The following is a 26,067-nucleotide window of genomic DNA, read 5'->3' as shown; positions in this document are numbered from 1 at the left end:
AGAGAGACAAATGCCTGCACGCTAACAAATGGTGTTGCCGAGAATGAATTTAAAATGGGAAAACTAATCATAATCACCTCGTCTTCAGCCATGACCAGGGTTCCCTCGTTCTGACCTAAAAGTGAAGACAAAAAAAACCAAAAAACAATCAACAAACACGCGCAGCCTCGATGTCACCACGGAGAATGACGAGTTCATCGAACAACACAAAGTTGAGCTTCTTCTTACCGTCAAAAGAGTACAAAGCTTTGCAGTGTCCGATGACAGGAAGCGGGTCGTCGTCGTCAAATTCGTCGTCAAACTCGTGCGGGTCGGTGCTGGGGTGTCCGGGCTGCGGGGGACCAGAGTGGTGATGAGGTGTGTGGTGCTCCTGACTGGTGTCTTCGGTATAACTGCCTTCCGGACTGCAACAAGACAAATATTGATGATTGCAGATTATTTCAACATGATACATCGTGAAGTTATGAAACAGATAATAATCGCGTCAATGAAATCTTAAAGTGATATTCAGGACCACTTTTTTCAGATGCGTCCCATAACGAGATTTCCATCATTAAGTTTTCGCCGATACAGAGAACCAATACTTTGAGTAGTTTCGATGGATTCCGTTTCATTTAACCCCCTTGACAAAACGCTTTGAACGGAACCTTTCCTTGTGTCAACTGGAGCAGTTTTCGGCAACTCCTGCTGAGGAGGACGAACTCAATGTCAGATTGTTTTTTTTTTTTTGTCATAAATATCAGTGGCTGGCATTTGCAGCGTTTGTATCGGAACTCGCCCCTTCCTTCCTTTCAAAAAAATCAGAATTAAAATGTATTGTACTTGAAGGCTCCTTTTATCGGAGTAATGTCGTCGAAATTCTTTCTGCAATACTGCAAGTGCACACTTTGTATCTGAATTCAAGAAAGTTGGCGGCGGTGTCACCTCTCTCTGCCTTGGGGAGTGGGATGGTGGTTGTCGGCACTATGCCGCCTGTCCCTGGACGCCTGCTTGCCTTCCACCTCGGACAACCAAGCCTGTCATTGGCGCAAGTGACGGACGGCGTTCAAGTCACACTTTTCACAGGCAAATCAGCAAATTCAACAGATTTTCATTTTTGGCCAGCAGATGGCGCCCTCACGCTCTCCAACAAAACCTTTTCTGACCTCGTGTTTGTGGATTTCAGAGCGGAGCTTCTCCATGTTGCATATGGTCTCGGATATTTTGGGCTGCAGGCTGTTGGGGTCGCCCATCGGTGGCGTTTTCTCATAGACGTCTTTCATTTTGTTGAGGGCATCCCTAGCAGAGGCAAAAGCACAGCGGTGATGTAAAAAAAAAAAAAGAGGATCGAAAGAACGACGGGGTACGGAGTACCTCTGATCCATCTCGATTTGGAGCTTGTTGTTGAGTTCATCAATTTTCTGCTGCAACCGCTTCCTCCTCTGCTCGGGGGGCAGGTGGCTGAAATCCTCCACCGATGGAGCCTGGAGGCAAGTTCAAGCAAGGTCAAATGTAACGGCGACGCTTCACGAACGTTGCGATATTCCGCTTCCTCCTCCTCAAGTCGGTATTTTGGTGGGTTCAACACACAAGAAAACAAAGGGCAGAAGGCAGCAACTATTTCAAAAGGGAAACGGGGAGGGGGGGCTTCTATGGGTAGAGGAGAATTTCTTAGCTACAAATTGGGGCATCTACATGCATTGAAACTTTGTTTTTTTTCAATTTCTTCTCTGTATTAGCTACTGCAAACATCAACTTACCATCTTGACTGACCACTGCGATGTAACACAACAAGCAATTCCGGAAAAAAGCAAGGAGAACAACACAGGATGTCGGTTAGTTCAATGAGGATCCCAAACGGGTCGATTACCGCGGTCCAAAGCGCAGCCGGCCAGATGTTCGCTGACAAATAGTTCATGATGAATATTTGATTTGGTGCTTGTGGTCATGACTTCATTTACGTTTTGTTCTGGGGTCATGAGGTCAGCACAATCGGCTAAAACATTTAGAGCAGGGGTGTCAAAGATACGGCCCGCGGGCCGGATCTGGCCCGCAGACGAGTTTAATGCGGCCCGCGGAAGATTTGTTAAGAATATAAAAATAAATATGGCCCAACGCAAGAAAGAGTGAAGCAATGTTAGTGGTACGCAAGTAAGATCTTAATTCAATGGATTTTTATCTGGACGTCTGATCTTTTCACACGTATCGTAAAAACACAAAGTGGCGGTTAATCCTTTCTTTCAAAGTGTTATTCTCGATATTTACAAGCAATTCTCGCATGAGTCGAGAAAGTTGACCTGGATGTGACTATTTAAAATGCAACCTGGTTTAATTGGGGGGGGGGGCGGACATAACACAACATAAATTAAACAGAAATGTTTTAAATATGACTCGAAATAGCGATAATCTGCACAATATTTGTTTTAGATCATGATTTGACTGGTCGGGCCCACTTGGCCATAGATTTCCTTCCATGTGACTCCTGAGCTAAAATGAGTTTGACACCCCTGATTTAGATTCCGCGAGAGAAAGCCAAATCACTACAAATTATTTGGACATAATGACAAAAAAATCAGCATGAGATATGAGTCATTCATGTGCAACGTATTTTCAACTGAGAGTCACTTGACACAAATGACAGGTGTGTAAAAAAACACGTTGTCGGCTTCCTGTACATTTGAGGGCGGAGTCTCAGTAGAATGAAGCCAACCACACAAACACACAGCACGGCAAACTTCTGCAAGACCAACACCAGCATAGCACGCGTGATGTTAGCCACATCAGCACCGCAACCCAAAACACCAAAACCCCTCAAAATCAGCGGACCTCCTTTCTGGTGTGATTGGGGCAGAAATCACTTCATTTGTAAGTGGAGAAAAAAACAAAAAGACAAGGCAGGAATTAGAAAAAAAAGATACGTGGAGGAGATAGAGCAAGGTGTTTGCAAGTGTCATAAAATTGAGCAATTTAGAAAGAATCACTGTCGATCGCTGCACAGCAATCTATTTTAAAATTGAAACGGATTTTTCATGACCTGCAGACATCCTGTGGAAAACCACACAAAATCATCGAGGCAACATGATCGGCCCGGAAGAAACTTCAAAGGCACAACGGTACTTCCTGGCTCACCCCTCTTCTCAGACCCTTCAAGTTCTGGGGAATTCTCGGTACGGTCGTCTTTATGTCAGACAGATACTGGTTCACTCGATCGGAGCTGAACCGATTGGGAGGGAAAAGTTGCGAGGTTGGCCGTGGGCGCGAGGAGGACGAAGGAGGTGGAGGAGGAGAGGAAGAAGGTGACTGGGAGGGAGCAGGAAGGACAAAAACGTAAGTCAGCGTGGCACATTTGTTGGATGCTGCAGAATAAAGCGTTCTGTTTTGGGGTGTTGATAGTCTTTTCTTTGTTTTTTTTTTTTTTACTTGTTCAGAATCTGTTTTAGGACATTCAGCATTATGACAAAGTTGCATGATCATGAATCCTGTGACTGAGAACAAAAAGCATGTTGATAATGAAAAATGTAATTTTAATTTAAAAATTTAAATTAAAATTAAAAAAGGAAAAAAAATAATTTAAATAAAACAACTTAAAATTAAAAAAATAATAATAAAAATACAAATGAATATATATATATATATATATTAAAAAAAAAAAAATCAACACTGAAAATATCACAACCAGCAAAATAATCGGTCTGGCCCGAAGACGAACCTTGTTGAAATCGATGCATAATTAGTCCTAAATATGCCAAAGCCAAATAACCAAAGCCCTTTTTTCATATTATTGAGTTGCCAGCAAGAAAACGTACAATAAAGTAACATAATCATTAACGGAATCCTCATACCAAGTTTCCTACGGGGCAACTGATGCCTCTCAAACATCGAGCAGCAACTGAGCGCTAATAATTAACCAACATGGCCCTTTTGAAGAAAAAGGGCCAAGGTCCATGAGCGTAGCAAAGATTTGAGACAAACACAAGAGACAAAAACCTGTCAAGCTCTTAAATGTAACAAAAACATAACGTGGAGCACTTCATTGACTTTGTGTGCGAGCTAACGGATAACACACGCTGGGAAATCAGAACATGAACTTTGAAAGCAACGCGCAGATAATTAACCCAACTTCTTGACAAGAAGCCAGTGAGCATCCATGTACCTTTGGTTTCTTCCCGAAGAGCCACAATTTGTTCTTGGCTTTGCCCATTGCGTGTTTCGGGTCGGGTCGCGGGCCCGGGCCTCCGTCTCGCTCTCCTTTGGGCGTGTTGCTGATGGCCCCGTCGGAGCCGGTTCGACTCAGATTCTGACTGAAGTCTTCAAAGGGGAAGTCGCCAGGAGGGTCAAAGCCGGACTTGAACGACTCCACCACAATGCCGGAATCCTAGACGAAGGACAAACGTATGTAAACATAAAAAAAAAAAAAATTCTTGATTTGTGTCATCTTTCCTCTTACACACCTTTCGCTCATCGACAGCTTTGGCCGCGGAAACCATTCCTTCTAAACACTTGGAAATAATGGGAACGACTCGTCGTTCTGCTTCCGCAAAGCTTTGGTACGTCTCCCCAAGCTTCACCGTTCGCCGCTGATCCATATCTTGCAAATTCTGCAAGAAAAAAAACAAAGATAAAGCGTATTTTAGCCAATTCATTCAGTCGTAAAAACAATTGACACGACGTCAGCTTGTCAGCGAGGAGGTGAAGCGCAAACGCATCACGGACACATTTAAGCTCAAATATTTATTTAAGATCGATTACGATTAAGTATCAATTTGTTTATTCCATCATTTTTTTTTTTTGTGCAATTATGTGCACCCGTCAAAAAAAAAAAAAAAAAAAAAAAAAAAAAAAAAAAAATTCCCGTCACCCTCTGGCGTCAGACAAATAAAAGTTGGTATGACCTTAAAGATGTGCGGTATGGAGTTGTTGAAATGTTTCCACTGCTCGGCGTTGAAGTTCTGCAGCTGGGCGGCATACTCGTTTTTACTCTCGTCGGCCATGTGCGTCCGCAGGTAATACTGGGCCTTGGCCTGAACGGTCACCAAGTGTCAAAGACAAAAAAAAAACAAAAAAAACATGAGGATCCATTTGCGCAATTTGATGAGTACTCAAATAGCTAGGCGATGGTTTACCTTCTCAACTTCCGATTTTGTGGCGTTGATGTCATTGTCTAACCGATCAAAGGTTATTTGGGATTTCTCGGCTTCCTTGCATTCTCTCTCGAACTTCTTTTTGCTCTGTAGATAAAAGAAAAAAATACATTATCCAACTCAAGAGGAAGTCAAATATTTGCATGATTGTAAAATGTCTTTACTTCCTCTCTTGTTAATGGAATTGCGACAATAAAAAAAAAAGACGTGTGACTCAGATTAAAAAAGCCACAGAAAAAGAAAGTGATGAGAATCAGACGACGATAGTTTACTTCCCGACGGGCCATCTGGGTCACATTAGAAGCAAAGGAAACACAGTAAATAGCTGAGACGTTCCAATCGGGTCACTTGCTGGTCACTCGGAACGCATTTCAGCCCACACACACACACAAAAAACACACTTGGACTGCAAGTAAGTCAATTAGCAAATAATTTGCAATGATAATTTCATGTCGGTGGATTTTTTGCAAATTGCTTGAAGTTGTACGGAACTGGGTCAATCCAATGAAATGACCTCAGAAATGAGCAAATGGAATCTCGCCGGGGGGATTTTGAAAGCCAAAAAGGAAGGCGGACAAGGGCCAAATGTGGCACATGGGCCTTGCATCTCGGGAGGGGCTGGGGGGGGGGGGGGACATTTGGGCCTGTGTGGCTTTGCCTTGATCCCCAATGAATGAATGATGTGCCAAAAAAAAATAAATGTTTAGAACATTTCTCTTACAAGCGCATAAAATGCAAACAGATGTAAAATCATCTGAAAATGTATTTGTATGTTCAGTGGAGGGGGGGGGGTGGTTCTGGTGGTGGTGGTGGGGGGGGTCGTGTAAGTGATTTGAAGTGAATTGCCCCCACCCCCCAAAAAAAAATATACAAACAAAAACGATATTGATTGAACAACCGTATGACCTAAAGTTACCTTTTTAGTCTCTCCCATTCAAAAAAAAAAAAAAAGCAGACAGGACCCCCCACCCCCACCCCACCCGTTATCCTTCTCTCCTTACTTACGTTGTCCATCTGTTTCCAGCAGTGATCCAAATACTGCTGTGCCTTCCTGCCCTCCTGCAGATGCTGCGCTCACACACACACACACACACACAAACACCCCCGCACACACACCCCATGCCAAAACATTTATACATAAAAGACTGGAAACGCGTAACATACACAAGAAACGGTCGATATCCACAACAGAGATCAAATGCAGGAAGGAAAAGTGCTCCATCCGCAATTCACCAATAAAATGAATGACAGGAGATTAAATTAACCGAGCAAGTGCGTTCATCTTAACATCCACAGTGTAGTGTATTTATTACTCCAGCGATCGTTATGCATATTCCTCCTACAGCTGAAAAAAAAAAAAAAAACGTCTGGGTCTTATTTTGGGTTCCATCCCCACATTTGGAAAGTGGCTTAAGTATTCCACTGTGAGAAGGGAATGTTCTTCCAAAGAATGCAAAGAGTTTATAGCAGCAGCGAGCAGATGACGGGAGGAGTGAACGGCAGATGTTTAACATCATGCTCAACATATGTATCCTCGAGTGTAAATCCAAACACAAAACAAATGTGAGGCGAGGAAAAGCGGTCGCAGCATCGAACGGGACGACAATCAAAAGTTTTCACGGCACTCGGCGACTTCAGCTCAACGTGCGGGATGAGCAGGTCGGTGTGGTGCTCGACTCACATGTTTGCGCTCCGCTTTGAGGTCCTGGCTGTACTTCATTAGCGTTCCGTAAACCTTGTGGCCCATCTCCTCGGCCACCACCTCCCTCTGGCCCGCGTAATCGTTCAGCTCGTTCAGTATGCCGTAAAATGACAGACAGGACGTAAACCTGCAAAACAGGTGCGGGGCATATTGGATCTGTGCTCGTTTGAACGATGCATAACATTCAAATTAAATTTAGCAGACTCACCTCGGCTCCTCATCTTTGGAGCGCTTTGGACAGTACTTCTTGACCAGGTTTCTGATGCAGAAGAGAATTTTTGAAAATCATCAACAGAATTTCATAAACTTTACATGTGACTTCTAAAGTGTGACTTTGTTTTAGGGTTGACATTTGACCTTTGAAATACAAAAAAAACAAAACAATCTTCAACGTACAGTCAATTGAGTTGATTATCACACCACAACTAAATGACTCTTTTTTTTTTAAATCCTTTTAATTCTCATCTCACATCGCATCAATATCCCTCCGGGTTCAGATCTGGTAATTGTAAAGCGGAACATCGACAAGCTGCAATCAAAATAATGAAATACGGCAAACAAAGGTGTCGGGGACATTTTTATAGTGGACTAGCATACTTTGCGCTGCCCTGTTAGCTCGGGCTTAATGACTTTTTCAGGAAATATTTTGGAATATCCACCAACTGGAAAATATTTATTTTATATTATTTAATGTATTTATTTATATTTAATTTATTTATTTATATTCAATTTATTTATTTATATTTTATTGATTGATTTATTTATTTGTATTTTATTTATTTATTTATTTAAAAAAATGCCCATTCCTGGTTTGCTCACATCTGGACATAAGATTAGCAAACAAGTACCTCAGGCAGAAGAGATGATGTCATGTTTTAACTAATTGAACATTCCCGCAAAATAAATCGTCAACGCAATAACTTGAGTGTTGTAATAACACTCAGTCATGCTAACAAAGAAGTCGCTGTGGCTAGCGGGCACCGGCTAATGCTCGCTCAGTAATTATTTTGTTGAATGTGTGACGACACCCGAGTACACACTTTCATATTGCGCACCATTCGGAAGAGCGCTGCAGGCGAGTGATTAGTGAAATGAGGCTAAAAAACCGCAAACTCCCTTTTTTAAATATGTGGGGAATGTTCAGTGGATGTTCTCATGTGCACGCTCACGTGACAGAGCGACAATGTCTGCAACACGTCGTGTCGCTTGCGTGTTCTTGTACCTGAGCTGCTTGGCGTAATTTTGCTCAATTTCCAACCGTTCCTTGACAAACTTTGCGTAACGCTCCAAGAAGTCGATGCCCCATTGCGTGTGCTTGTCCAGATTATCAAACTGGTCCTGAGGAAAAAGATGAAGAGGGACAAATATTCATGTTATTCAATAGCACAGTTTGTAATCAGGAGTCTGATCTGAAAAATCTTGAACATGTAAATCACGAAAGTTGTTTAATAAACATGTGCTTAAAGGCAATTCAACTAGATCAAGATTTGACGTTGCTGTTTTTCAAAATTTCGACACCATTTTACCCCTTTTTTCGGCTTCAACTATCGGTTATCGGCCTCCATGACTACTAACAATCGGAATCTGCCCTGAAAAAAAGCATCTCGGTCCATCTATGACTATCATCATGTCACTGCTCAAGTAGAAAATCGTGATTTCCAGGTGCCTCAACATGAACACGCAAAAAAAAAACAAAAAAACAAAAATAAAACACCCACACACAAACTAAAGTGAAAGCGCGACCTTCTCCCCACCATGTTCAGTAGATGATGCGATAACTTTTACTTCCCTCGCTACCTCGTCACAGGCTCTGCCTTCTTCAGTGTCAACACAAATCAAACGAATCAAGCGGAACAAACATGAGCAGCAAAGGAAATACACGAGGGCTGATTTGGGAGTTCCTTCGTCATTTTTTTTTTTTCATTTCAAGAGTTTTTTACTTGGAAAAAGACGACACCGTGGCTTGATAACAACAAGCAACATTAAACGGCTTCTCCAACATTTGAAAAGTAAAACGCAAATCAAACAAGCCCAATCCAAGGAGCGGTGTGTTCATCTCCAGTATTTGAATCTTCAAATTCTAATCGGCCTTCAAAACTATGCAAAACCACAAGTGTGATTTTCTACGCACATATCTCCGCGTGTTAGATTTCACCCTAGCAGTAGTTGAGCTGATGATCAAAAATCCCACGTGAATCGTTCCATTTTAGAGCCACAGCCTACTTTGCAACCAATCAAACGGCTCCAGCACGTAGCCATAAAAAAAAAAAAAAGCAACAGATTAGCGATCCAGACATCCTGTGTGCATTCCGTGGGACGAGGCAACGTTAATTGGCACAGAATCTGCTGTCGGAACAAAAGACTAATTGCTCGCTGTGGCATTCCAGGGCAGACACACAAACGGAGCTCGTCTTGCCCCCGCCACTCCATTCTTGGGAAAGACCGTCTTCTATGGTTGTTTCCAGCCGTGCCAAACGCACACACCAAAGTTGGTGGACTCATAACTTGTTCTCGTTTTGCTTGCCAGCGTAGGAGCGGGTGAATAAATAACCAGTCGGACGCAACAAAAATCTTCCAACTCAAACAGGTTTACTAATAACTCAAAAACAAAACCTCATCCTTTCCATTGTACTAAAGTGAAATGATCGATGATTCTTTCTCGATCTTAACGTTGGTTGGTCGGAGAAAAAAAAACGATGTCACCGGCACCCGAACGTGGCACGTCACACGACCAACATTTGACCACCACTCGCGTGTTGCTCATTAACGAATGAACACCATTTCCTACACAAAACGAAACTAAAATGTTTTCTTTCATGAAGTTACACATTTTGCATCTCAAAATAATATTTGAAGAAGATAACGATAATAATAATGACAAAAAATAATTCTCAATACGGCTCTTACAGTTTGGTGCAAGTACCATTAATGGTAAGTGGGAATCATCGATAATTAAAAAAATTAAAATGAAAAAAAAAAATACTTACAAGGTCAAATTTTGCATTGAACTTTTTTTTTTGAACTGAATGATTTTTTTTTTCGGTTATCTTATCCAAATGCCGAGCTAATGTTCCTCGTTTTAAAACGATGGTGCTACTTGGCAATCTCAGTATCTTTTTGAGATGGCACTTGATGTAAAAGGTTTTCAGAACCTCACAGCACGGACGCACGCACACAAACACACTCTGAGCCTGAAGAGCTTTCGAGTGATGGCAGCGTTTCAGACAAGTTGACATTTCTCACCCAGCTCCTGTTGGGTGTTGCGTGGACGTGTCGGCGGTTGGAGGAGGAGTTTTTCTCGCTTAGGGCTGTAAAATAATTCAATTGTGTTTCCAGTGTGAGCAATAATTCCGATTAGGATTAATTGATTTAAAAAAAAAAAATTCCAGTATAATAACAATACTGGCAAATGAATGATGACAAATAATTTCTAGAAACGCCGGTTGTACACGCGCACATGCGCCAAACTGACTCAACACAAGACAAAGTGGAGGAAGTAAGAAAATGGCCATAAAAATGAATCAGATCCTGAAGAGCCGTCGTACGTACTGAGTCATGCTTGAGTCAGACACACACACACATTCACACTGATGAGTGCATTTAAATCATGAGACACGTTTGTGCAATGTTTGAGTCATTCATTGTAAAATAAATTCAAAGTCACAACCGCAAGAGAGAAACCACTCCAGTATGTTTGTTCATGTTCAAAATATAATCAATTAATCAAAAGCACGAATTGATTGAAATACTATTTCTAGAATGTTGTACTTGACCATTTGTTGCGGTCATTTAGATGAATAAAGGAGCGACCTGCGATTGCTGGCTCAGTCTAGCACTGAACAATAAACGTGGACGACATACATCATAAATATAATATAAAACGTCTCTCGGCTCACTTGAATGTTGCTTGCAGAATTGTGTTGTCTTTATTTTATTTTTTTTTATTGCACTTTACAGCATTCATTGAAAAGTATTTGGACAAAAATGTTGTAGTCATGATGTTCCACAAAAAACAATTTATTCAAAATTCAAGAAACACTAAAAAAAAAAAATACATAAAAAATAAAAATAAAAGAAATTTTAAAAATATTAATATTTGTAATATATAACGAATCGCCGAGCACACACGACATTTGAATATGGAATGCACTTTAGTGCCCACATGTGTGCCGCTGACCTTGTTGATCTAAAAACAAGGCGTGTTCAAGCACAATGTTGTCAAATTCTTATATCGATACAGCACAAAGCATGTAGGCCAATGACCAATAATAACCCGGCATTTCTTTTGCATGTAAAGATATAAAAAACAAACAATTTCTAAAGCAATAAATAATTCACTCAGGATTATATTTAAAAAAAAAAAAAAATATCTAACAAAAATATATATAGCAGTGGTCGAAAAAAATGTGGCATTGCAGCGGAACTTTATTGCAACTATAACAAGGAACACTTTGTCCGAGCTTATGGAAATTATCAGCGATCGCTATGACATAAGGGATCCCGTGATGCTTTCCCGCCCGTATGTCACATGACGGATCACATTCCCGGAACAGCGACACTGAAACAAATGCGATGCTCAGCAGTGGTGTGCACTTCAGACCTACATTTACAACTTACATCATATATAATCATTTATTTACCACTTTCCTTTTCCCACTTTTTTTTTTTTTAATAATAGCGTGTCCTGGCTGTGCAGCTTTCAGTCATTTATGTGGTTTAAAAAAATTGGCCAATCATAGTTCAACTTCAATGTGTTGCCATGCAAATATTATCTACACAACACTTATTGAATTTCTTTTTCGAAACAAACAGATTTTAAATTCACCATTTGGCGCCATCACGACGAATCAATGAGGCAACACTCCCCAACCCCAACACTTTTGGGTGTTAAAAACGCATGAAACACAAAAACGACTTTCAACATCTGTTCTATGTTTTTCACCAAGTAAAAGAGGGAAAGGTGTCCACTCCGATCCCCAAAAACGACGTGGAAAACAGAACACACAGTCATGCTACAACGCTAGCTTGTCAGGTTTCAGAGCAAGCAACCTGATCCGTCTGCTGTTGCGCTGCCGTCATGGTGCACATCGACAACCCGACAAACTGGTTTGTCTGTCGAAGCACTTTTTTCTTTTTTTTTTTAAACATGACATTTCTGTGTCCACGTTGACAAATATCATTTGAGTTTCCCTTCCGAATCAACATCCTCTGACAAATCCGTTGCGTTGTGCTCGTTTATGTGGACTGGGCAATTTTAAAGCTTTACAGCTCAAGCAAGAGAAACGATGACGTTGGGAAAAGCGGCAGTTTGTTCATGGATTAACCGTTTTTTTTCTACCCTGTTTATCAACCAAACTCCCGATATCGACAATTCATTTTCGACTTGACATATCGAACATTGTATTCTAGCGACTGTCCAGACCAACTAACTTTGGAGAGGGGGGGAACAAAACAAAAAAAAAACATTAGCAGCTTCAAAGACGTTCGACACGACATGCGTACGACAACCTGGAAGATTTCCAGTCCAAATTGCACTCCCTTCAAAAGTGCGTACTTGACATTACGACACAGGAAAAACAACTCCTCAAGAGACAAAGTGTTGACGTACTCTAATCCAAATATTCCCATCGTAAAAAGGGCGTGAGCACGGCGGCGGCAAAGGTAAAAGTGAAAGTTGGAAAAACAAACGCGACCAGTGTGGAAGAAGACAAAACGTTTGCACAACACGACGGAATTAGCATTGAAGCATACAGAACTCATTTGTCCAACTGTTACGTAAAAGGACAACCTGAGACCACGACGTTCACCAGCACGTGTGGATTTTACAGCTTTGTGTTGGTTTTTAGAGGTTGCCTGCGACGCCATCAAAACACAAAATGATAGGTCGCTTCAAATCGCTTTTCTTTTATATCGTACTTGTCAAGCATTTTTGACATTGAGCAATCTCGCCAAAGACAGAAAGGAGGGACAAAAAACAAAACATAAAAAAAAAAATCATTTGAATTGTTAAAAGATTTTTTTGTTAATTAACGAGCAGAGAACTTGATTTCTGATTACTTTGATTATTTTATTCACGTCTTTTCGCTCTTCCGAAGGCGTTCCCAGGCCAGCCGGGAACGTCGACCGACGTCTACCCAGCGTGTCCTGGGACGTCGTCGGGCCCTCCTGCCGGTGGGACACACCCGGAACACCTCACCGGGGAGGCGTCCGGGATGCATCCGAATCCGATACCCGAGCCACCTCATCTGGCGCCTCTCAACACAAAGAACGGCTCGTCTCCGAGTCCCTCTTGGCAGCGTCACCGTTCCGGACGCTTTTCGGGACACTTTGCTCAAGCGGTGACTAGGAGGTACAACGTGCAATTCATGGAGCGGTTACCGGGGTAACCAGAAGACATCTACGCTGGCAGCTGGTTGGTGTGTAAATGAGCAGCAGAGCAGACTTACGGGCAGCACGGAAGGAACACTTTTATGAGGCCTTGAGACTCGACTTGCCAAATAGAGAGACCCTGGGAAAAGTCTTCGGGTGTGAGAATTAACGTTGTTTTCTCAGATGCTAAAGGACTTGTCTCGGAGACACGAGAGAAGGGGGTGGGTGACCTAGTTAAACTTGTCTCGCGGAAATACATTCTCTCCCCATAGTGTTATTTATGGTACAGTATGTACGAGCGTGCTGTTGCTGCAAATTCCAACAAAAAAAGCCAGTGTTAGTGTCACACGCGCACGTGCACGTGCACTGCAGAAGAAAGCGCCACTAATGGATTGTACAGGCTGATAAGGTCACATGATGGAGTTTTGTTGTGCCTGCACACAACACTGACGCTAGACACAAAACATGAGAGGCGCATTTACAACTTGGAAGTTGTTGGGAGTGATAGACCAATAAACTTTTTTCGGGGCCGATACCGCTACCGATTATTAGTAGTCATGAAGGCCGATGAACGATATTTGAAGCCGATATTAGTTTGTTGAAAAAAAGGGGAAAAATGATGTCAAAATTTTGAAAAATAAAAACTCCTTAACTTAGTTTGAATGCTTTTAAGCACATGCTTATTAAACAACTTTAGGGATTTAGAATAGAAAGAAGAATAAAAATTTAGAGATTTACAACCTATTACAGTTTTTTTTTTTTTTTTTTTAGATGTTAGAAAATAGAAAACTTAGATTTAAAAGTCTATCAAAAAGTCTAACAGAGCGCCCAGGCTCAGCTGCATGTCTTCTAGTTCGATGAAAACAAACATCGCTTTAAAATTTACGACGACAAATAGTTTTCTTAGTTGGGAGTTGTAGTCGACTGACATTTATTAAAATTTTGGCCAAGTCTGTTTTCTTTTCCTTCTTCTGCTAGCGAGACCTCTCCAATTGTCCGTGTGACTTGAGGTGAAAAAGCAAACAGGCATCTTACTGCTGATTGGCTGCAATAGAAGAAACCAATCAGATAGTGCTGTGGGCGGGACAATCTGCTTCTGCAAGCAGGGCCACGAGCACAGCAGAGAAAGAGAGCGAGAGAGCAAGAGAGAGAGAGCGAGAGAGAGGTCTGCCGCAGCGAGCCAAATTAAACCAGCGTTTAATTTATCAGCCTTGAAATTTAAAAAGAAAACATTGAATAAACACTAAGAGTTCCTGAATTATTATCTTCATAACATTGCTGGACAGCTAACGTTTGCGAGATAAGACAAAATGCAAAAAAGATGGCCACGATGCCAAAGATGCGGTCAGTTTTCCTTTGATCTCGGCCCCCCCCCCCCCAAAAAAAAAAACAAGTGGCCGTTTGGGGACGTTCCACGACACATCACAGAGTGAGTTTAAGCAAGCAGATGTTGAATGAAACCTGGGGCACTTGTTGATAGTGATGTCAGATGACTAAATGTCAAATTTTAGGTCAATCGGAGGAGAGGTTCGGGAGCTACTGCCCGCCAAATTGTGGCATTTTGGGCAAAAAGGGGCGTGGCCGCCTTCCTTTGAAGCCTTTATAGCTCAGCAGCTACTGGGTCATCAGTTGTCCACATGCAATTCTACTGCGGTTGGCGGACGCACAACCCGGAAACTTTAAAAGACAGAAAAAGAAGGTTATTCTGAATCGTAACGTCTGAGGCAGCAGCCCGCGTTGGAAGGAGCGCTCAAACATTTGCACACGCACAAACTCAACCGCTTTAAGAAAAAAAAAGGTCACTAAAAGAGATGAAATCATGTCTTTATCCATGCTTGGAAAAGGCAAGTAAAAAAAAAAAAAAGACAGCATGGATAATAACTAGGTTTCGCGAGTGTGAACCCCAGAAAAATTCACAACATTTTCCAGTTTTCCACGTCATTCCGATGGACGGGCTGATGAAATAACGCATAATTCAACAGTGGACGGCAGTCAAGCCAGCGAAACACAGCTGCAGGTCGGACTGAAGCGCAGCATGCTGCCAAGTCATGACTGTGAGAGGTCTGGAAGTGTTCCTGTCTCCAGTGAGTCAGGTTGCACTTCCTGGAAAGAAATGATTAAACACTGCCCGTCCGATCAAAGCAAGACGGGATTCAGAATGCAAAATGCTCAAGTTGAGAATCAAAGAACAGAAGGGGAGCATCTCAAATGGACCGACATTAATCGTGTGAACGCTAACACCAGTTGCTTCATTTTATATTTGAAAAAAAAAAAGTCCCACATGCAACAATGAAGAAATTTGATGGACTTCATCATCGCAACCAAAATAGCTCAAGTGTGGTCCGGTCAAAAGAGGTGAGAAAAAAACATCGAAACATCATCATTAAGGAATGACACTTTGGTCAGGGCAGTTGTTTGAAAAGCGTACAAGTGGCTGTGAGCAAAATATGATCGGCGGCCAAACAGCTGGAAGGATACAGATGTGAGCACAGGAAGGGAAAAGAGGAGACGAGAGGAGACGGTGGTCTCATCTGCAATGACGTTATCAAAGTCAGAGAAGATTTCTCAATTAACCGCCCAAATATGTGATTGCTTTGTTTTGATTGGCATTCAAACAAGACAAAAAAATTGGTTTCAAATGTTTGCAAGGTCCAAGCGACCATCTAAATAAGATTCAAACTGCGAGTCGGAGGATGAGCGAGGACTTTCAGTATATTTGGGTGACTAAATTAAACAATTTTGACAAGGGCCAGACAAAAAAAACAAACAAACAAAAAAAAATAATAGAATTTTTTATTTTAAAAACATTAATAAATGACTACATTGACGAGGAAAATGAACCAAAATAACTATGAAAAAACGATTAATTATTTGGAACACAAGCTTGGATTTGCAATATGCTGCAAAGCAGCTGACCAGAAAGAAAATAAATTAAAACATAAAGTCCATTTTTAAAAAATATGAATGCAACTCAAAAATGAAGTGAAGCCCGCTCTTGTTTTTTTTTTTTTTATGGTGTTTTTTGCTTCCGCATCACAACATCGTCATCGTCGTCCTTCATCATCATCATCCTGTCACTCGGACCGCGTTTTAGCAGCGCCTAATTAAGACAGACGACAACCTCACACAGACCAACGTGGCCTTTTTATAACTTTTCACAAATTCATCACCGGAGCCTTCAACTGACAAAATTTGCTCTGAGTATTAAAAAAAAAATAAAAAAATAAAAAAAAAAAAGTATATCCTAATAGTTTCCGGTCGTGCCATAATACGAGAATATCATTGACGAGAATCTTTTTTTTAATTCATCATGGAAAACATTCTTTCACTTTCCATACTATGGATTGTGGTTTTTAATGTAACGTGATTCGATAAAGAGACCTGAGGCGTCCTGAAATATTCAAGCTTTTCGGGTATCAAATGTTTTCCACACAATCTGCGCAGCCTCCCGTCTGAAACAAGAGGGTGAAAACACGTTCCATGGCTTCACAGCATGACGGAGACTCCAAAAGACATCAACTCATCAGCTGACGGAGGTTCGACTAAAATTGAAAGTCCAGCCGGCCGGTAAAAGACCGTACGGAGCCTTTCTGCCACTTCCTGGACCCTCGATCCACTTTTTGTCTTGAAGCGTCGCCAGACTGCAGAGACCAACGACCACCTGCCGGTCTCTCATCCCTAAGACAGACTCAACTGCTCAGCTGGTCCTCGGCACACACACACACACACACACACACCAAAAAACGCTTTCTACGTACAACATCGAAGAAGTCACTTGGTAATGTCTTCCGGAAAACGAGAAAAAGCACATTGAAGAAAGCACGACGACGCAAATGGATCGTTTGGCTGCTTAGGCGGTGTTTAAGATGATTAAAATGAGTTTAAGGCTCACAATTTGATGAAGACTTTAAATGGAGTTGAAACAAAACATGTACGTCAATATGCAAAATCATTTCATTTTAAATTGCCGTACATTCACATTGGGAGTTAAATGTGTTCCAAAAGCAAATCACTAAACAGGCGAGCGAGCGACGTGTCGAAAGAGCCGCGATGAAGTGCTTAGCAGCCAATCGGGTTTAATGTTGACAGGCAACACATTAATCTCATCAGAGGATTATGATGCTCATTCAGTCTGCGTCTCCACTCTGAAGATCTTTTGTGGACTTTGTTTGCCGTGACGGACACTTACACTGCTGCGTTCAATTTGTTTTTAAGTTTAATGAAGGATTTACAATACAACTTTATTTATATTGCGCATTTCTGGAGCTGTCACAAAGCGCTTTCCATATGGTGAAATATAAATTAGCTGGAAATAAGAACACAATTTTGCCCAGTGGGACAAATTCCATGTTTTTGTCAGATGGAACCGATGGGCAGCAAGTAGAACGAAAACAGCAATGGCCCCAAAACGTAATCTTGTGGGACAGAGCGGGACTCAGAGAAAACCTAAGCAAACACAAAAGGTCCTGTCAGCCAAATAGGATCGAAACCACTCGAGAGCACTACCGCTAATGTCCACCAGGTGCTGTAAACGACCGAAAAGCCACTTTAAGGCAAAAGTCTGCTATAAGTGAATAAAAGTAAATAAAAACGAAAAAATATTCGAATGTCTAGATTGCATCTTGAATGCCTGACTCAGTTACAACAAACAGACAACAATAAAAATGGCTCCGCTCATTCATTTCATTGGCACATTGCACGAGTGACTCCATAGTTGAGGTCAGCGTGATTGGAGGCCAATTTGATCAACGCTATGTTTACGCCACCTCACAAACACAAGCAGCAAATTAGCTTGCATTTTGATTTGGATTGTCACATTGGGGGGGCTGAGAAAGGCAACCATCAGCCTATTTTAAACGGTGGCTAATAACCACAGAGATTCGCTCGGGGATGTGAATGACTCCCAAGTTTCACTCGCACGCCCACGTATACAAGAAAATGCTGCTGGCTTATTCCATCTTGTCACAACTACCAACGCCCTTTTGCAATCTTATTGACTTAACAAACAGGGCGGAAATCATTTCAGGATGAAGCATGTTACGCAGTTTGATCATGGGTGGGAGTTAGTAGCGAGATGCCAGCCTGCTTCCTGACATTTTCGGGCCTTTATATCTTGTTCAACTCTGTTTATGTAGAATAATCTGGAGGAAAAAAAGATTTATGGAAGGACCTGAAAATGTGTTTTTGTTGCACAGTAAATATCAAATATAACGGATCAATTCATGGGCGAAAAACTCAAATTATTGATGCATCAATATTTTTTTTAAGAAGTAAGAACATTTGTATTATTGTAAGAAATATGTACCAATCAAATGGTACTGTGGGCGGGTCAATCTGCTTCTGCAGGCAGGGCCACCAGCACAACAGAGAGAGAGAGAGAAAGAGAAAGAGAAGTGAGCTGCAACGAGCCAAAATAAACCAGCTTTTAATTTGGCCTTGGAAGTTAAAAAAAAAGAAAAGGGCCAATGTCGATAATCGGCAACATGTCAAATATCAGCCCTGATAATCGGCCTGACCGATAATCAGTCTATCACTAATTTGGAGTAATCTTTCTGCTGCTCACGTGTGGAGTGGAATTATTGATCAAATATTGTTTAGCTCTACCGGAGTGGTAACTAAACAGCGTGACTTGGCAAGTTCAAACAAACAGTTATGAACTTTGATTTCGATTATGATGCTCATTTGAGCGACAATGAGGGCGGTCGGTGTGTCTTCTCAGTTCTTGCCTGCCCTGCATCAAGCAATTGCTGCCAGCTTCCTTACAAACTGGGTGTGACACCCAAACAAACAAAAAAAAAAAAAAAATCAAGCTCAAGATGCAGCTTGCCGGTTTATAAATTGCATTGGACGAGACAAATAACCCAAGTGTTGCAACATGCAACTCGGCGGAGGAGGCAGAGAAGAAGAAGAAGAAGAAGAAGAAGAAGGCGAGCTGCCTGGAGACCTGCCTATTGTTCCGACGCCGCTGTCACAAGCGTTGAGGTGCGCCAAGAATTAGCTTTAGCATTAGCCACTCGTCTAGCCTTAGCGTTACACAAAGCTTAAAAAAAAGTAACATAGCACCTTTCTTCCGACCCACATCCGCTCTCCGACTTCAACAACACAAGCGGACCACTTCCAAAGTGGTGCGAGAGAGTTTAGACTTACCCACAGCTCCGTTCCCCAACCCATGGCGGATTGCCCCTTGCGAGTTGGCCGGGATCGGACGGCTTTTTCCCCCCACTAGGGTTCTCCTCAAACTGCTGCCAAAGGCGAGACCGAGTACAAACTGTCTGCTAGCACGCGCGCGGCACGGGCACGCGCATACACTCCTCCTCCTCCTCCTCGTCGTCGTCGTCGACGTCGTCCTCCTTCTCTCCGCCCTGCTCCAACCACCAACCTGGCGGCACTCCTCGAAAACAAATGACCCTCGTCTTCATCCCTGACAATTCAAGACCATCCTCAAAATCAATTTATTAGACTGTGAGGAGTATTAGACAAGTTATTTACAACACTAATAAGCATTAGCTCAGTATTAAATACTGAAATCAAAATTTATAAAGCATGTTTCCGATATGAATAATCATTTGCATATAGCTTGTAAATACCTTATTACAAAGTGATACCCGTCATTATTATGCAAGGTAAGGTGACTAATTAGGTATTCACAAACTATATGCGAAAGATTATTCATGTCAGAATCATGCTTTAAAATGATGACTTCAGTATTTACAAATGCTTAGCTAATACGTATTAGTGTGTACTTATTATAATGTTACCCAAATGCCAAATCGACCTTAATATGTTATAACGCTCTCCAAAGGAACCTGACCTTTGCTTATTTGTGAATAAGTGGCGCCCTCTTGTGGCTAGTACGGGACAGATTATCTTTATCTCACACGACGAGCACAAACACGGAATGCTTTACAACTCCCTTCCTCTAGATGGCGGCAGTTACACGCAATTGCTAATGACCAACAAAACACAAAGAAAATGAAGAAACGGACCCCGCAAGAAACTCACTGCTTATGTTTTTAATATTCGCTTTTTCCGATCTGATCCATTTTCTTAGCTGCAGTGCAGCTGACACCCGTGGACATGTACCGCTCCATTGCAAGGTAACAAATGTCATCTCATCAACAACCTTTAATATGTTGTTCGAGCCATACATTATGACCTTTGGCATACATATCTCGCGCTCTTGTAGTCAGCGTACGCTTATATTGTGTGTGTGTGCGCGCGTGTGTATTATAGTATCTGCATAGCATTTCAACAAGTCAACGTTATTCTTGTTTGTCACTGACTTCATAACACAGATCTCAATTGGGCAATAATGTAATAACATTGCACAATTTCCTTTCGTTTGAATTCAGTTAAACAGTTTTTAGTATGAATTGTGTGGTGCAGGATGGCCGTGCAGCATCATCGGTGTTCCGTCCACCATATGAGCAGTGCAGCCCGAAAGAGGAGAGCGCTGCGTAGCGCCTTTCCAGTGCTAGAACTCCCCCTCCAGGACATCCACAAGCACGTTTACGAAGCTAACCTTCGAAACAGCAACAACTGCCACGACAAGTAAGCGTCTTATCGGACTTGTGTCCAATTGACATCAGCACCACTTCATTGTCTTATCGAAATGCTTTCCAGGTACGTGGAGATGCATAAGAAGGTGACTAGAGGAGGGGGCGACAATGCCGTTGCGAGACACACTCAGCGGAACAAGAAGTTGCTGGTGACGGATCGACTGCGCCTACTTTTGGACGATGAGGACTTCCTGGAGCTGTCACGTTTTGCGGGTCTGGGTCTGCCGTATGGAGATATTCCATCGGCCGGCTGCCTGACGGGTCAGAAACCACTCACTAGAGGAGTATTTTTGGTACTAACTCTAGAAAGTGCAATATAATCAGGCCACCGGGTTCCGGTTCTGAAGATCTTAATTAGACCCACATTACTTTGCATATGTTTGAATGTCCGTGCGTGCAGGTGTGGGAAGGATCAACGGCCTGTGGTGTGTGTTTATTGCCAACGACGCCACAGTGAAGGGCGGAACGGCTTATCCCATCACTGTTAAGAAGCAACTGCGAGCTCAAGAGGTGGCAATTCAGAACCGGCTACCTTGCGTCTATTTGGTTGACTCTGGAGGAGCTTTCCTGCCACTGCAGGTAAGTCATTATTCATGCGCTGTCAAGTTTTCTTTTGTCAACTTTTGGGACTTGTACGATCGATAAACATCCACAGTCGGAGATCTTTCCTGATAAGAACCAGGGAGGGAGGACGTTTTATAATGAAGCGATCATGTCTGCGATGAAGATTCCGCAGGTGAGGGCATCTGGATTTTTAATTTATGCAAACTGTTATTGTGAATATTATATATATTTTTGAACTGATGAATGAGAAAAGTGGGCCTTCTGAAATCCTGATCACGACAATTGGAAAGTTGACGGCGAGTGAAAAGTTACTTACACAGTCATTTATTTCTGTTGTAATATCGTTCTCATTTTTTTTTTTTTGGTGTTTTATGTTAGTTTGAGCAAGTCGACTCAATTTTGAAAGAGCTCAAAGTTTAAAATGTGACAAGAGTTCCTCATCAAATCAGACGATGCGCTTCCCAAGCAACTTGGGAAGTTGCTGGCAAATGCACATCATTGGTGTCAAACTCTGGCCTGCGGGCCGTATTTGGCCCGCAGTGGACTTATATTTGGCCCGCGAGGCTCAACCAAATGACTACTTTACCATTTTACATTAAAAATTATAACAGTAATTTTAAAAGCTAAACATTGGATTGCATTAATTAAACCACTTCTAATAAAAAAAAAAATTAAAAGAAATCTGAATTTATATTGTTTTTAAAAAATTAAATTCTGACCCGTGGCTTTGTTCAACTTTTCGGCGTGCTGTGTATTTGAGTTTGACACCAGTGAGCCATATCAAATTGAAATCAAATGCCATTTCTTTTCATATTCATTTTTTGTAGCAATTATAGTTCAATCAGAAATGAATTACAAGTACTTAAAAATAGGCTGTTACTTTTCAATCACCCAAGCAGGAAGCCAGAGTCCGTTTTCCTTGAATCGAATCAGTTCTAGATATTCGTAGTGGCTAATAATCCGTATTATCAATTTTTTTACAACGTACCCCAATTCATCAGTAATCAGTAAATGACATGTCGAGTCCTCTAAACTAATAGGCCAGTCCCCACGATAAAGGTGTCGGTGGTGTGCGGATCGTGCACAGCGGGTGGCGCTTACATCCCCACCATGGCGGAGGAGACGGTGATGGTGCACCGCATCGGGACCATGTTCCTGGGAGGACCGCCGCTGGTCAAAGCTGCCACGGGAGAGGAAGTGACGCCGGAGGACCTCGGAGGAGCTCGACTTCATGCACAGTGCGATCCGATCACCGAGGCAGTCGTTCCGATGCCGACAGTTTTCAAGATCCAAACATTTTGTTTCGATTGATTGATTGGAAACACGTCGGAACGATCTGCTTTCAGGGTGAGCGGCTGCGTGGATCATTTTGCGTGGGAAGAGAAGGAGGCCTTTGCGTACACGCGAAATATCATATCCACACTCAACTTCGCACTGCCTGACGAAGACGAGGAGGAGGATAAAGAGAAGATGAGGAAGAGGATAGAAGAAGAGAAGCCACTTTACAGTTCCGACGAGCTACTTGGCCTTGCCCCCAAAAGTTACAACTACAGTCTGGATGTTAAAATGGTACCTCGAGCACAATTCTAGAAAAATGAGTTGAGATATATTTGCAGGAATATATGTGGAAGTCGAATCGGAAATGCTGACGGTTGCCGATGTCTCTCCAGGTGATAAGTCGACTGACAGACGGCAGCCGCTTTCAGGAGTTCAAAGCTCTTTTTGGAAGCACACTCGTCACCGGCTTTGCAAAGATACACGGGTATTCAAACGCAACACACACGCACCCAAATAACCACGCCGATTGTTTCTGCTCAATGCAAAAGGCTGTTTGAACGGTTTTGGGTCAATCTTTCTTTTGGAATAATTATTTGGGAGTGTCTAATATTGTGCGGACGCCATAATTCACATTTTCACAAAACGTGGGCCGTTGGTTGCAAAAGAGAAATGATACGATTTTGAACAACTCATTTAATGTTGCTTAAAGACGCACAATGGGGATTCAATCGTTTTGGCTTCTTCATTTTGACTTTTAGATGTTTGAATTCATTTTAAGAGTAGGTTTGTTCGTTTAAATTCATTTGAAGATGCGTCACTTTCATTTAGCTTTCAGTTGTTTTATAATTAGCTTTAGTTTTAATTGACTATATTGTTGAGAGCAACATTTCAAAAGAAAAAGGTTGAGATTTAATTAGTTTTATCATTGTTTTTTTTCAGTTTTTAATAATTTTCATTTTATTTTGTTGTTGTTACACTAGTTTTCTTTAGCTACAATAACCTTGATGCACACCTATCTATTTCTTATTTTCGAGCATCTATTTTTTTTAATCTTATATGATTCAAAATCAGGTGACTCTACCAGTAATCATCTTCAAAAGTCAAAATAGTCTTCTCGTATTCACTGAGATCATTTCTGCCTAACTTTACGTTAGTTTTCTCGAATGCCAGCTGGGCTTTTGCGACATCATGCAAATGAGCAACACTCTTCACGTGGTGTGTTTCTGATGTCATTTTCTGTGTTTCCGAACTCAGTCACCTGGTAGGAATCGTGGCCAACAACGGAGAGTTGTCATATCAGGCTGCCTTGAAAGGCAGCCACTTTGTCCAGCTCTGCGACCAAAGAGACATCGCGCTCCTCTTCCTTCAGAACTCTGCACCATCGGCCGCACTCACTCTCTCAGTGCCACAGGTACAAACCCCTCCACCACAAAGGTTTTGGAGAGACTGAATAGGATTCAATGGCCACGTCGCTGGCCTGCTCTAAACACATTGAGCAGAAGAGACGTGAAGGCTACAAAATGTAGAAGTAAGATGCAGCTGAAGGAGGCTGCAAAATGGCTTTTTTTTTTTTGTCACCTGGTTAGGAAGTGCGAATGAAAAATGATGGCATTCTCCAGCTTTTAAGTTGCTCATCCCCGATGTAGACTGCAATGGTATGAACTGTGTCGCGATCTGTTCAGGTGGTATTCCGTCCTCAGTGTGTGTCTGAACACAAATTGTAAAGTTGAATTGTTTTACTGTTGTCTTTTTTTGTAAAACTGAAGTGATACAAAAACATATAGTACAACTATAGCACGTTATTTAAATAACATAAATACACAACATAAAGAGCTGTGGCATAACTTGTAAACGATGTAAAATGTAGTTGCTAGCTTACTATAAAGTTACTGACACTCAGAATGTAAACGATACACTAAACATGTACACGAATGTTTTTTTTACACAAACGCAAGTGTCACGTGGAAAAAAAAAAAGGTAAAATACAACTCACAAGCGATGCAGCGAGAGGAAATTGTGAGAACACGAAAAGCTAATGCGTCGCTTAGCCGTCTATGCGCCTTCTATGAACTGGAGGTGTCACGTGATTAAATGTGCCAATAAGTAAGAACTATCGGGGAAATAGTTAAGTTACGCTAAAGCGCCTGTAGAGGGAGACAAAGCAACATAAATACATGTCAGCGGCAGCAAGTCATGACAGGCGGTGACAAAATGATCAGAATGGCCGTCAGACCAAACAAATGATTCCTGCGGATAATGTGGTTTTGTTCTCTTTATTTTAGGCAGAGATGAACAGCAACCGTCTAAAGGCTCAGGCTTCAATGATGTCAGCAGTGGCCTGTGCCTCTGTACCCAAAATCACTGTGGTGATCGGTGGTTGCCATGGTGTTGACAGTTACGCAATGGTAAGACTCCGCTGTGGTATTTTTACGTCATTAAGAGCCTAAATGGTGGTCAAAAAGCAGAGGCTTCTTCATTTGTTTGTTTTCTTCTCTGGTTGTCTCCAGTGCGGACGGTCTTTTGACCCGAACTTCCTGTTCCTGTGGCCCAATGCCAGAGTGTCCATGACGGCCGCGGGTCACGCCGGCCTTCTGCTTCACCTCGACAACGAGGGGGTGGGCGAGTCGGACCGAATCAAGATGGAGCGCCATCTAAACGGGACGTTAGAGGAGGAGAGCAGCGCTTTTTTCTCCTCTGGTCGGCTTTGGGATGACGGGGTCATTCTTCCTCAAGACACTCGAAGGGTAAAGCTTCATGCAGGTTTTTGCCATCTCACGTCACTTCTTCATCTGTATTTATTTGCGTCAATATGTGTGCATCTGCAGGTTCTCAGAGATTGTCTGGACATTATTAAACAGCAGCAGTTTCAACTTTCAACCGAAAAACTGCAATCAGCACTTTTACGGATTTAGAGACGTCCATCTTGCACAGGACATCAATCACTTTTACCAAGATGTAAATAACTTGAATTTCTATTAATCATCTAATGCGCAGGTGTCAAACTCCGGTCCTCAAGGACCGCTATCCTGCATATTTGAGATGTTTCCCTCTTCCAACACGCCTGATTCAAATGATCAGGATCGTTATCAAGCTCCTGCAGAGCTTGCTGATGAGCTTATCATTTGAATCAGGTGTATTGGAGGAGGGCGACATCTCAAACATGCATGACAGCGGCCCTCGAGGACTGGAGTTTGACACCTGGGATTTAACGTGATCTAGCGAACAAGTGCCTCTTCTTAAATGACAGCTCATCATGTGGTATAGCAGATGATGTCATCTGTTGTGTGCGACCTCCTCGGACGCTTCGGATGTTTGTCGATCAGACAAACCTGAGCGGTCTCCAACAGCTGCACTAAAACTGAATTCAGACGTACAAGTCGGATGTTTGCTGCCTTCTTTGTCGTTCTTTATCGGTGTCCAATTTTTTGGTGTCAAAGGAATGCACCTTGTCATTAAAATGCACTGTAACATATAA

The 26,067-nt window shown here is 42.1% G+C and overlaps 2 protein-coding genes and 1 long non-coding RNA gene across 7 annotated transcripts in view; 1 reads left to right on the top strand and 2 right to left on the bottom strand.

The window, feature by feature from the left end:
• The window catches only part of fnbp1l (formin binding protein 1-like), a 24,109-nt gene extending 4,519 nt beyond the window's left edge, over positions 1-19,590 (bottom strand). The window contains exons 1-16 of one of the 4 annotated variants that reach the window (XM_088313432.1): positions 19,339-19,590; positions 8,045-8,160; positions 7,031-7,081; positions 6,802-6,949; positions 6,126-6,188; positions 5,103-5,207; positions 4,872-5,000; positions 4,431-4,577; positions 4,133-4,354; positions 3,109-3,279; positions 1,740-1,754; positions 1,354-1,463; positions 1,146-1,278; positions 925-1,016; positions 229-404; positions 78-115 (exon numbers count right to left, since the gene is read on the bottom strand). In XM_088313432.1, coding sequence (XP_088169558.1) covers positions 78-115; positions 229-404; positions 925-1,016; positions 1,146-1,278; positions 1,354-1,463; positions 1,740-1,754; positions 3,109-3,279; positions 4,133-4,354; positions 4,431-4,577; positions 4,872-5,000; positions 5,103-5,207; positions 6,126-6,188; positions 6,802-6,949; positions 7,031-7,081; positions 8,045-8,160; positions 19,339-19,362 — 1,740 coding nt within the window. In that variant the 5' untranslated portion in view covers positions 19,363-19,590. The remainder of the gene's footprint in view (positions 1-77; positions 116-228; positions 405-924; positions 1,017-1,145; positions 1,279-1,353; positions 1,464-1,739; positions 1,755-3,108; positions 3,280-4,132; positions 4,355-4,430; positions 4,578-4,871; positions 5,001-5,102; positions 5,208-6,125; positions 6,189-6,801; positions 6,950-7,030; positions 7,082-8,044; positions 8,161-19,338) is intronic. The other 3 variants (XM_088313431.1, XM_088313433.1, XM_088313435.1) reach the window with 3 other exon arrangements.
• LOC148324892 (methylcrotonoyl-CoA carboxylase beta chain, mitochondrial) lies at positions 19,073-26,067 on the top strand. Of its 2 annotated transcripts, XM_088313437.1 has the most exons (13): positions 19,073-19,173; positions 20,243-20,288; positions 20,578-20,742; positions 20,815-21,011; positions 21,151-21,329; positions 21,406-21,486; positions 22,374-22,552; positions 22,661-22,883; positions 22,985-23,076; positions 23,847-24,003; positions 24,875-24,997; positions 25,100-25,336; positions 25,418-26,067. In XM_088313437.1, the coding sequence occupies exons 2-13, from the start codon at positions 20,269-20,271 to the stop codon at positions 25,502-25,504; spliced, it is 1,740 nt and encodes a 579-aa protein (XP_088169563.1). In that variant the 5' UTR covers positions 19,073-19,173; positions 20,243-20,268; the 3' UTR covers positions 25,505-26,067. The 2 variants fall into 2 exon arrangements, with proteins under 2 accessions (XP_088169563.1, XP_088169562.1); XM_088313436.1 differs by lacking the exon at positions 19,073-19,173 and having other exon boundaries at positions 20,114-20,288.
• LOC148324893 (uncharacterized) lies at positions 20,235-24,668 on the bottom strand. The gene is made up of 3 exons (XR_015846334.1): positions 24,586-24,668; positions 24,171-24,299; positions 20,235-24,074 (listed from the first exon to the last, which is right to left on the bottom strand). It is a non-coding gene; the product is annotated as an uncharacterized LOC148324893 (long non-coding RNA).

This window comes from Idiotropiscis lumnitzeri, chromosome 13 (assembly GCF_059441095.1).
Source record: "Idiotropiscis lumnitzeri isolate Australia: NSW breed Sydney's pygmy pipehorse chromosome 13, RoL_Ilum_1.0, whole genome shotgun sequence".
Classification (NCBI taxonomy): domain Eukaryota; kingdom Metazoa; phylum Chordata; class Actinopteri; order Syngnathiformes; family Syngnathidae; genus Idiotropiscis; species Idiotropiscis lumnitzeri.
This window is presented reverse-complemented; position numbering and strand designations above follow the sequence as displayed.